Here is a 12630-nt window from a genome sequence, read left to right on the forward strand (position 1 = left end):
ACTCCTTTAGTAGGCATTGAACCTACCTGGGAACTGCTGCTGCTGCTGCTGTTGCCACTCAAGGAATTTTTTCTCATGATTCCTGTGGACCAATCACAGCACAGGAAAAGTTAACATTTCATTTTACCATTTCAATTTACAAAACCTAGTGAGCTGCCTACATAGGCAGCATTTTAAAGTTGTTAACAATGCAAAGGCTGTTCCAAAACTATTGGGCAAATTCTAAGGCAGCATTGCATACTTGCTTCACGGAGAAGGTAATTTCATTATGCATTGTGACAAGCTCAGCATAAAAATCCACCCAAGATCAGAAATACACTAATAATTCATTCAAATACTGAAAATGATTGAAAAAAAAAATATGGTTAAATATAATTAAAACTGACAATTTTATCCCAAATTTGTGTGTGCTTTGTATTTTGTGCTTATTAGTGTTTTGTGGGGTTAGCTTAGCAACATGCTAATGCCAAACTTCAATGAAATCAATTGTTAGTTGAATCTCCAGTGCAAAAAAATGTCACTTATGGGGTTCCATTACAGGTGCTGCCTTAGAAGGTAGCTGTCATTGTAGGTAGTAGGTAGCAAGGCAGCTCACTAGCTGTTAGAATAGAGTATATAGTTTTGTGCTAATGATTATGGTTAAAATCTGGATACTTAAAACCGAGTATGGATCAGTGTTTTACCTGTTAAAGGGAGAATGTCCACTCTCTGCAGGCTGTTTCGGCGAGATGAAGGGAAGATTCCTCCTTTAGAAAGTCGGCGTTGGCGACTAGACAGCATAGCGGCTGGAGACACAATGCAAGGAGGAGGAACCTTCCCCATCTTGGCATACAGTTCCTCTATCTCTCGTTTCTGTACTGTCTGCAGAGTTTGCACCTCACTGAGATGCCTGAGAGACAAGAGACAAAAAGAAGGATTTTGAGAGGTATAATAAAAAATTGTTTCTTCAAGAAAATGCCTGTGCTTGCAAAAAGTAGCAATAGAATAGTGCTACAGTAAGGCTGAGGTTTTAGTCTTCAGGTCCACGTAAAGGGTGAAACATACTCTAAACAAGTATGTGAACGCAGATACTACTAGCTACGCAAGCTTGATTTTGTGCATTGTTGCATTCCAAAATGTGTCAGACCATGATTCATAACACAACCCACAGTAGTGGTTGCAATCTCTATGCCACAAGGGGCGCTATAGCAGACATAAGTGTGAACGGTCTGCTTCTATGGGGATTTTTTCTCTTTCAAGCCAGCTACTATCACAGTTTGAAGAGAATATTGCAGAGAAAGTAGTCAATCATTTATAACAAATCACCTGAATAACAAGTCAGGTTTAAAGGTGCTGTAAGCGATTTTAGTGTTCTGAAGCTTTTACGTGACCATTGAATTAGCCACGCCCCCTCATTCCAAAACCCCGCCCTCCAAAGATAATTTTGAGACCAAAACCAATGTAGCATTGTTTATTCCTGTGGCTGTCAAATTCAACAGTGGCACAATAGTGCCCTTAACTGACAAACATTATGAATCATAGCCGAGAACGAGCAAACTGATTGACATGTGAAAAGCGTCAATGTCTGCGATCCACGGACACATTTTTTTTTGCAGTTTACAAAGTCTATAACTATCACAGAGATATCTCAGAACACTTAATTCATTAACATCTTTAAGGGAGTTGGAAAAAGTTTGCATACTTTTCCACGAATAAATCGCTTGCAGCACCTTTAAGGGCACAGATTTTTGAGTGTAACTCCATCGCCCACTTGAGTATTGAGGTTTGTTACCACCACAGTAATGCAAGAATGCACGGTTAGCATGTTCAACCAGACCGCATGTTGTCAATGCACTTGCCAAGTGCTTACAGCTGCGTAGGCATAATTGTGCAAAGTTTGTTTCTTGCCTAAATGTTCTCTGACTGCAGTGCAGAAGAATTGACACTGTTTTTGTACTGTGTAAAGACTATAAAGTTCAATAGATGCAAGAAAGAAATGACCAAGAACAAAACAGTATACAAATATTTGACAAATAAGTTAGCAAATATTACATCGGCAACTTCGCTGTCACCTGACTCTGAAATGATCTGCAAAACATAGGTAGACTGGAGTCTGTACATACAGAGGTTCAGACTGATTTAGTTGCAGAAATTTAAGACTTAGATTTAGGGGTTTGGAACAAACCCTAACTAGAATGTTTGAGGAATATTAATGCAGTGCTACAAAGCTTTTCGATTTGATAAACTATAAAAGTCCCTTACTTTTCCCTCAGCTCCTGTAGCTCCCCCCATATCTCATCATCTTCACTCTCCGATTCGTCACTGCTCAGGTAGGAGGAGCTCCGTGTGTAGCTCATCCAGAGGTTATGAAGAGGATTAGGATACGGAGGGCTGCCCGTGTTGCCATCCCACAGCCTCCCCTCTGTGTCCAAAGCTACAGAAAACCCGCTGTCCACTGATGTCCCCATGAGACCTGGACCACAATCTGCTCTGCGTCCCTTCTTCCTCCTGTGCTTCTTATCCAATGGGATCTCATCGTTATCATCCTCAAGTTGTTCTTGCTCATCCATCTGTCCTTTTTGGTCCTCTTTTCGACTGCTCTGGTCAGCAGAACTCAAAGAATCATGCAGAGTGTCACAGGAAGGGAGAAGGTAGAGCTTCTGACTGTTTTCCACTGATGGGTTTTGCGTATGAGCTAATAAAGAGGACACAGGCTGATCGGGTGATCTGATGATGTGGTCTGGGGTTGCGACTGATGTGGTTGATGCTTTTACAGGTGTATTTTCACATTTTGTGTATGTGGCTATAGTGGGAATCTCTTTACTCGGGGACACTTGAAAACGGCCCACAGTCACAATCGACTTGGGCTCTGTAAGAGAAAAAATTATAAAAAAAAGTTTTAAAAGAATGATGACAATAAGTATGGCTGTAAACGTGCCCATAAAACCAGTACATCTCGGGCCGGCCCTGAGGGTTAAAGGGATAGATCACTCAGAAATGATATGCCCATTTGACTCAAACCCATATGACTATATTTAGGCCACTAGATATTTTTCATTATATTTGGATATGTTCAGAGAAGTGCGTCTTCGTTTTTCATTCAGAGCCAAAAAGAAGTTCGAAAAAGCTGAGAAATGATCAGACACCGAACTGTCAGACAACGGACACACCGCATTTAAATATAAGGACACTCAACACTAAATGTTAAACCTTAACTAATGTGACATTGGGGCCCTGTAGTCACGAGTTAGAATCCAGGGCGTGCTGAGTGACTCCAGCCAGGTCTCCTAAGCAACCAAATTGGCCCGGTTGCTTGGGAGGGTAGAGTCACATGGGGTAACCTCCTCATGGTCGCTATAATGTGTGGTTCTCGCTCTCGTTGGTGCGTGGCGAGTTGTGCGTGGACACCGCAGAGAATAGCGTGAAGCCTCCACATGAGCTACATCTCCGTGGTAACACGCTCAACAAGCCACGTTATAAGATGCATGGATTGATGGTCTCAGACGTGGAAGCAACTGAGATTCGTCCTCCGCCACCCGGATTGAGGCAAGTCACTACGCCACCACGAAGACTTCGAGTGCATTGGGCATTCTAAATTGGGGAGTAAAGGGGAGAAAATAAAAAAACAAATGTGGCATTTAAAATGTGTTATCAATGAGCGCGTTTACATGCACGTTCTTACACTGAAATGCTTAATAAGCCAACAACGTATGTGGTCATGTTAACGCAAAAAACTGTGTTCCTTTATCGGTGTAACTTCATAAACGGCGTGAGAATAAATTGGTTGACAGGAGTAGATTTTGGCCCATTGTGCCAATTTCGCATGGAATAATAACAACTTAACCAGCATTCTTACCGGCTTATCCAATGTGCACATGTGTTGGCCGCATGCCTCTTCACGGATTGATGTCAAAAGCAGAGAATAACGTGATTACTTCAAAGGTCATGTAAAGTGTATTTCTTGCTTTGTCAGATTTTTTAAATAAGCTGATTTTTGGGAGTAATTAGCATATTGGTGTGCATGTAAACATGCTCAATGACTTCATGCGTTATTCTAGAAGTAGAATTCACACAAGATCAGTTAAAGAAGTGGTTTTAACTACTTGATGATGATTTAAAGTAATATATATGCAGTTGAATGTGTAAATTGTCTTGTTTACATCCTAAATTCATAGCACTATTGCGCTAATATGCTATACAAGGCTATAACATGCACTGGTTACACTGTTACTGTAATTTATGATGATACTGATACTACTGCAAATATGGGTGTATAAAAGAGAGTTAATGGGCAAAATAAAGACCAAATGATGATAAGAAAGGCATATCTTAATCTTGGCAGATGTGTGAATGGCTTTTGGCTGCAGATGGCACGTGAAGCAGCATATTAAAAAAAAGAGTGAATGGGCAATTAAGAGTATTTGAGTAAATATGATTCCTTTTGTAGACAAAAACCCAAAAAAATCAGACTAAATTTTTTTGGGAAAATGTCGCTACACAAACAGTCGTACAGATGTAGGTAAATCTGCACCAGCTCGCTAATAACTCTGCACGCTTATGTGTTCATGTTCACTGATCTTCAATGACTGAACAATGTAACTGGTATTAGCTGTTGGCCTCAAAGTAGGAAGAGCTCCATGTCACACCTACCGATTTCAGCATGCAAAACAATGAGCTCATGAGACAACAATGTAGCATAGTACTGTTAGAATGGTGTATAATTGCATAATATTTTCTGTTTCACTCATTCTTAGTATTCTATCCATTTGTATGACAGCTAATATTCCATTCCAAGCATAGCCGGTGTTACTTCGGTTTTGTTAACTCGCACAAGGCTGCGTCCCAAGGAACATTACAACCAGACTTTTTGGTTGCGCAAGACCTCCACAGGCGTTTAATGGATAATAATGTCCTCAAAACTCTCTATGAGAGCAAGAATTATTAACCATTTATATAGACCAGCTTCATTATAAAAGCACATTACGCAAAGAAGAAAATCTAAGTGTACCAGGTAGTGCGTAGTTGTGTTGCATAAGTGCACTGTTTGTGTTTAGGGGTAACATTTCTTACCAGATTCTGAAGAGATTTCTTGGCGCTGAGACCCTCTGGTGCTCTCTGTTGCTGCCAGGGGGGATAATGATCTAGGACTGGATGACGACACCTTGATGAGGGCACAAGACCATTTAATTCAGGTAAACTTTCACATCTGGGTTTTGTAACCTTTTGAGCTAGTATTTCAACACTGGCCATTTACATTTAGTGACATTACACGTTTGCCAACACTGTGGAAATGAAAACAATCATGACACAGCAAAGCTAAAAAATGTTTTACCCTAAATGAAAATTATGTCATTATTTACTTACACTCATAAACCCTAATGACTTTCTTTTTTCTGTGGAGCACAAAGACGAATTTTGAAGAATATCCTGGCCACTCTTTCCATAAAAAGAATGAATGGGGTCTAAAATGGCACCAACAACAACAACAAAAATACCATAAAAAGTATCATAAAAGTGGTCCAGTCTTCTGGACCCATAAAACAGAGACTGTACAAGGAACATAATGATTTTCAAGTCGTTACTGAGTGATATTCTTTATCTTCAGTGAGCTGTTAACCACTGCGACTGGATTTTTGAGTTGCAATTTAATTGAACTCGAGAACCGGATCAGACTGATATGTGAATGAATCATTAACATTTCTTGAACTAGATCAATTAATTCATTGAAAAAAAAAAATTGTTCATGAATCAGACATCCCTACTTATTTCATGAACTTTCATGTATGCGCCAAGGAGATGTCAAGGTGATTGGTGAATAACAAACATTTTTGTCTGTTCCTCACACAAAGGTCATATGGACTTTTATGGACATATTGATACTTTTTTGTAATTTTGGAGAATGACAGTCTTCATTCACTTTCATAGAAAAGAGTGGACAGGGTGTTGTTAAAAATCCCCTTTTGTGTTCCCAAGGAAGAAAGAAAATTATATGGGTTTGGAACAACAGGAGGGCGAGAAAATTTAAATTTTTGGGTGATAATGCATTATACAAGGCTTACTCTGCATTCTGGGCTTGCTCGAGGGGAAGATGACAGCCCAGATGAAGAACCGGGGTTGGTCCACTGGTCCAGCGAGTGCCTGGGGAATGCAGGACTGTACCCATGAGGCAGAGAATATTCCTTGGAGGATTCTTGTGCATATATATGAGAGCTTCTCAGCATTCCCTCCTGAGAAACAGTAGAGGCTGTCTGCTGGGTGGATATGGGAATGTCACTGGGTGAAGTTGATGTAGGAGTAGCTTGGGAAGGTGGTGACATCACAGTGTCTTGGATCCCAAAGTGGGAATCCATGATTCGGTAATACTCCACCATCCCTGGGGTGTACGCCGCCTCCCCGGGTACAGATGGGGTATATTGGGGCATATACATAGCGGGATAACCTGGTTGAGCAGGTATGTGGTGGGACATCTGAGGTTGGTAGCCTGGCATGGGCTGTACCATGGAGGGTATAGTTTGTGTAAGGCTTGGGACAGGCATAAAGGAATGTGCCATGCTCATGGCCATAGACAACACATTAGCCAGGGAAAATAAAGGTTGGGTGTGGGGTGACCACATAACGGGTGTCTGAGAAGGTGTTGGAGGAGGCGATAACAGGTTCACATCGGATATGGGGCTTGAGACATCTGAGCTGTGGGGGCTGGGGGAGCCAGGGTTGGATACAGGGGAGGAGAGGGAAAAGGAAGTATTGCCATGAATATGGGATAGAGGGGAATGGGTGGGTTTGGGGGAGGCTGGTTGAGGTGGGTATGGGAAGGGGAAGTGGGTGGCATTGTTCATATACGAAGGCATATACTGTTGAACGTGAGGTAGTTTGGAATGAGGCATTCTGGGATCAGGAGGATAGACTGAAGGGACATGATGATGAGGCAAACCTGGAGAATAACAAAGAAAATGATTTTCAGGCTTGATTTGTGTATTTTCTGAAGACAATCTGAGTGGTGATTGCATGTGCAAAACTCAGTACCGTGATGCAAGGGTGTATTGTGTGGCTGCCAGAGTGCTGGCTATGTGGTTGCTTAGGTGTTCTGAGTGGTTTTTATGCAGTGTTCCATTCAAAGTCGGATGTGGGAAAATCCTACTTGATATCACCGATCTACAACCGATAAGGCATTCCGTTGCCTTATGCTTGGAAGACCTTGATGAAATCAGAGTTTAAGGTTCAATTGAGTTTCCAAGTTGGAATTCTGACTTCAAGGTGCATTCCATTGCTCTTTTCCTAGTAGGATGTTCTGAAATTCTGACTTTCCGGGTTGAATGGAACACAGCATTAGAGTGTTGCTAATCGGATGCTTGAGTGTTCTGGGTGGTTGTTATCAGGGGTTAAATTAGGATTTTGGACTGGGAAGAACCCTAAAATGGGTAATGCTCCCAGAACATAATTTCTTATATTATTAAATTGCTGCTGTCACTCAATTAAAATATTTTATAACAATTAATCTGTTGTTCATCAACGCACCACTAAATGTCAGCGTCAAGCGCCACTTTGAATTTTAACTCCACATGAAAAGTGCTGCAGAGAATGACTTAGTTTGAAATGGCATACAGCTCTTGCTGCTTCTGTCATACAGTATATCTCTGTATGGCAGAAATAGTATGAGTAGTTTGGTAATATGTCATTCCGAACACACAGGCAAATTCTAGTTCTGCTTTTAGCGCAGGCACTACCCACGTAATGATACTTCATCAGAAAAGTCTGGTTGTCATTAACTGATGCTTAAACCACCACTGACTGTCAAAGTTTAAATTGTTTGAACTTTAAGCGGCACGTAACAACACTTGATGGAAGCGCAACACAGTGTCAGGGAAAAGCTGATGCTTCACTTAATAGAGCTCAATTTATACGGTAACACTGAAGTGAGTCGTAGGAACGTGACTTTAGTTTGCTGCGCGTGTGATAGTCGACATACATTCCACACTAGAACTCCAATAAGCAGCTACCATCCTGCTTTGAAGCTATAAACATGTTGGAAATATGCCAAAAATATGATGATCTGCTGAGACATGCAGACCTACAGCATTTTGGATGAAATCTCAGCTCAGGTGCTACAAAAAACAACATAAGCTACTGTTGCAGGTCCAGCTCAATGGTAAGACGTCAAATCATACTTAACATAATAAACAATCATTCACGATGATTTCAATATCCATGTTAATATTTATATAATACATCTGCATTACAAGTTCTACCTGTTGCTGCATAATAGTCTTTTGTGCGGGCTTAACTAAACAGGATGGGATGACACCCTTGTTCTATTTCACACACCTTTGTCTTGTCATGTCCCTTTTTGCAGCTGTCAATATTGGAGTGAAAAGGACTCTGTACAGTAACACCTTTAACCTAGTTCCATTTCCATAGTGATACATAAAGGAATTGCATAAGCGCATACACATAAAGATGAGTGAATTCTGTTACAGACAGTAGATGCCAACAGGCTGGCCCTAGAAATAATCATGATTGAATTTTCACATCGATCAAATGAGTGTGCCAAAGTCTCTCTGACATTTAAAAAAAAATAAAACCATCTGCATATTCACAGATTCCATTGTAAAGCACGTGTTTGGGGGCTGCCAGTAATTTCTTCGGCTAATGTAGTCGAGTAAACGTAATTGCGGTTGACATTATAACAGAGGCTCTTTGGTTATCTCTGGATGCTTTGAAACCACTGCTCTTTTTCAATAAATGAATGTGCAAGAAAGGCATATTGCACTAGGAAAACGTGCCACGGAGGCATAAAGCCAGAAGGTGATAGTACAAAATGTTCTATAGGCGGGACAGGAAAGCACCAACAATGGTGGAAAGAGATAAAGGGAATAGTGGGGACTTCACTGCACTTCAGCGGTCGGGGGCCTGCCAGGATTTGTGGGTCTTGGTTTTTAATTCATGCCATGAGCTCCCCGTTGCTGAGGAATTGGAGAAACAGCATGCAAACAGATGTCGGGACCATGAGGATGGAGGCGGGCTGAGGGACTCTTGAGTACCAGGGTTTTTCCTGGGTTCAAAATGGTCCACACGTGCAAAGTTGGAATTCATTATTATTGAACCTGATTCATTAATTGTATTTTTATGTATACACAGGATACATGAGATATTTTTATCTAAGCATCTGTTGCCTTTTCAAATTAACTTTCTACTTTCTTGAAATCTACTTTAGTTTTACTACTCTAATCTTGTGCTGTGGAAGTCATACAGTACATACTTAAAGGGATAGTTCACCCAAAAATGAAAATTCTCTCATCATTTACTCACCCTTATAACATTCCAGGTGTGTATGACTGTCTTTCTTCTGTTGAACACAAATTAAGATTTTTAGAAGAATATCTAAGCTCTAATGGTCCTTACAATGCAAATTTAATTGGGTGCCAAAATTTTGAAGCTGCAAAAATCGCACATGTCAGCATAAAAGTAATCCATACGACTCCAGTGGTTCAATCAATAACTTCAGCAGCGAATTGATAGGTATGGGTGAGAAACAGATCACTTTCATGTTCTTCTTCTTGTGTTTTTGGTTATTTACATTCTTCATGCATACTGCCCCCTACTGGGCAGGGAGAAGAATTTCAAGCAAAAAAGGACTTAAATATTGATCTGTTTCTCACCCACACCTGTCATATCACTTCTGAAAATATGGATTAAAACACTGCAGTCGTATGGATTACTCTTATGCTGCCATTATGTGTCTTTTGGAGAATCAACATTTTGGCGCACATTCAATTGCATTGTATGGAGCTACAGAGCTGAGATATTCTTCTAAAAGTCTTCGTTTGTGTTCTGCTGAAGAAAGAAAGTCTTACACGTCTGGCATAAATGTGAGTAAATGATGAGAATTTTCATTTTTGGTTGAACTATCCCTTTAAATAACAACTTTATTTGTTTAAATATGTTTGTTTTCCACACCATATCAGGTGCTGTTTTCCTTTCATTTATTGGGAAGAAATAATGGCTGAAACATATTTAGAAACTATAGCTGACAGAGTTGTAATAAAAAGAAGTCAACTTCCTTCTTCACCTAACAGATTATTTAATATTTACTTAACATTTACTACAGTAAGCCAATGAGGTGGTGATGTGCATTTAAAAAGCCTTTTTCTTTGCATTTTTTTTTTTTTGCAACATTTTCACATCGATGTGAAACTGAAACTAAACTCAAATATATTTGTATGACTCCAAAAGTAACTAAAAGTACTATGAATTAATTTTAGCTTTAGTTTTTGAGACACAGTATACAATAGAATTTGAAATCTTCACATCATGGACATGGAAATGCCAGTAGACAGCAATAACATCAAGACAGCCTTGAAAAACGTTAACAGTGAGTAGTAAATACATTAACTTTGGCAGCCCTAAAATACTAAAGCTAGAAAACCCCAACAAACTAAAGCAGTCAGAGTGAAAAATTATAAAAACGAAACTTTGAAAACAAATTGGTCAAACAGAAATAAAAACAGAATAACATTTTTAAATGATAATAACCTTGCGTACTGTCTTTCTCCTTTCCTTTCGACTTATCCACCCCCCCACCCCCCCATTTTCATCTTACACTGACGGAATTCACTACGAACAAGCTGCATTCAAGTGAAGTAATTACTCAAGAGTCCCTGGAGCCAAGCAGACTCAAACTGCAGCTTTGAGGCACAGTATGTGTAGAAGGCGCCAGCTACAGTTCGATGACGTCTAAAGAGTGGCCAACTTGTTTCATTTCCATCCAGAGAATTAAAGCGTGAGCTATGCAGGAATACGGAAGAGAGGCAGGTTTCTTCGGGTGGAGGTTTGTTGGAGAGTATTGGTCACTTACCTGGGGAATTATGGAAAGACTGTGAACGTAAGAGAGGGCGTGCGGGTGAGGTAATGTCTCCACTCAATCCCGGAGGGGAGGCCCATGCTCCAGCACCCAGACCAAACTCTGCTAAGAAACCCATACACACACTTGTAAAAAAAGGCGCCAATGTAAAAGTGTTGACATGGTAGAGTTTATGTAAGCCTACCTGGTAGCGATGAAGAGGAATGAGTTCGTGCCAGACTGCTGTGGAGGTTTGGCTGGAAGGGAAAACCAGTTATGAATTTATTAATAAGTAATCTCTTTCACTAATAATTAATCTTAGTTACAAAGTTTTAAGTTTTCCTATTTATTTAACTATATGGATACTTAAACCACACTTCCAAGTGTCTGAATGTCTTTGCATTAAATATTTCCAAGCAAAACATTACAAAAAAAAAAGTTTTCAAGTTTTTAAATTAGAAATCGATGGGCAAATTCCGATAACAAATTGGTAGCACTATAATAAGTGTACATTTGTTAACATTAGTAAATGCATTCAGTATCATGAACTAACAATGAACAATATATTTAATGGTATGTATTAATCCTAGTTAATGTTAATTTTTAAAATATTTAATTGTTCAATGTGTTCATGTTAGTTTATAATGTGTTAAAGCAGTGATGGCATGCCCTTTGTATTTTATATAATGTTCCTTGAGGTTCACTTATAATGTTAATGACTGACCTGCTCTCTCATTGCCATCTCACTGCTCATCCATAATGGGAGGGGCAGTGGAAGTAATAAGGTAAAGTAGGCATTGATGTGGAGGTGGTCAAATGCAAATGTTTTCTTCAGTGTGACATCACAATTTGGAGGAAGTGGAGAACAAGTCGTTTTGGCAGCTTGGTTTCAACAAATGCTGTTTTTTCAGCGAGGAGGAAGTTTTGAGTTCTGAAACTTACAGTATGTTTTATAATATATGTTGCAATTCAAATGAACCAAGATTAATTGGTGGTGTAAAATTATTGTTCATTGTTGGTTCATGTTAAATAATGTCGTTAACTAATGTTAACAAATGTAACCTTCTTTTAAAGTGTTACCCAAAAATTAAGACAAGATGGTATTTTGAAACTTTCTGGTTTTCAAACTTTGTGAAACATGTCCAAGTCTCCTTCATTAATGTGCTGAATTATACCCTTGGTTACTCTGCTGGGACATCTGTGAACTTGAGAGAACTGTTGACTTTAGACTGACGTTGTATTTATTGGTCTAATAATCTTTAATGACAGAGTCCTTTACGCTTAATTACAGATAAGAGCAGTCGCAGCCTAACTGCTAAAGCGCTCTGGGCTCTTCCCAGCTCCACTTCAGCCATACGCATAAAGGAACAGTCATTGTAAGTGCTGCACAATATTAACGCCACAATTAACATTAAAACACTCTCTATGGCACTGTAGCAGGACAGAACACCACATACACTTTCACCTCAACTGCACAGCTGTTAAGCAGCTAATGATGGGGATGAATTGTGACAGCAGAGACCCCTGCAGAGAGGAGGCTCTGCGATGCAGCTAGTATTGTGCGCCTGTTTCTAATCAGCCATTGTTTTGGGTCCAGCACTGTTCTCTTGAGCTGTCTGCTAGTAGTTATGCAATCCCCAGGGTAACATGAATGATTGTATGGGTGTGTGCCTCCATTATGCTGTTATAGATCTCTACCTCTAAATAAAACATGCCATTGTTCTCCTTCTCTTTACTAATTAAGAGATGTCTAAATATCAGTTGACTGGCAGGCTAGAGTAAGCAGAAACTGTATTGTGTTCTACTTGACTTTG

At 39.8% G+C, this 12630-nt stretch overlaps 1 protein-coding gene across 4 annotated transcripts in view; it reads right to left on the reverse strand.

Annotated features, from left to right (window-relative positions):
• Window positions 1–12630, reverse strand: part of LOC127633373 (serine/threonine-protein kinase WNK4-like) — an 82539-nt gene that overhangs the window by 4842 nt on the left and 65067 nt on the right. The window contains exons 13-19 of one of the 4 annotated variants that reach the window (XM_052112411.1): window positions 11022–11073; window positions 10832–10939; window positions 6039–6910; window positions 5050–5140; window positions 2242–2848; window positions 684–889; window positions 27–82 (exon numbers count right to left, since the gene is read on the reverse strand). In XM_052112411.1, coding sequence (XP_051968371.1) covers window positions 27–82; window positions 684–889; window positions 2242–2848; window positions 5050–5140; window positions 6039–6910; window positions 10832–10939; window positions 11022–11073 — 1992 coding nt within the window. Of the gene's footprint in view, window positions 1–26; window positions 83–683; window positions 890–2241; window positions 2849–2934; window positions 3571–5049; window positions 5141–6038; window positions 6911–10831; window positions 10943–11021; window positions 11074–12630 lie in introns of those variants that run through there. The other 3 variants (XM_052112410.1, XR_007969200.1, XM_052112413.1) reach the window with 3 other exon arrangements.

Source organism: Xyrauchen texanus, chromosome 40 (assembly GCF_025860055.1).
Source record: "Xyrauchen texanus isolate HMW12.3.18 chromosome 40, RBS_HiC_50CHRs, whole genome shotgun sequence".
NCBI classification, from domain to species: domain Eukaryota; kingdom Metazoa; phylum Chordata; class Actinopteri; order Cypriniformes; family Catostomidae; genus Xyrauchen; species Xyrauchen texanus.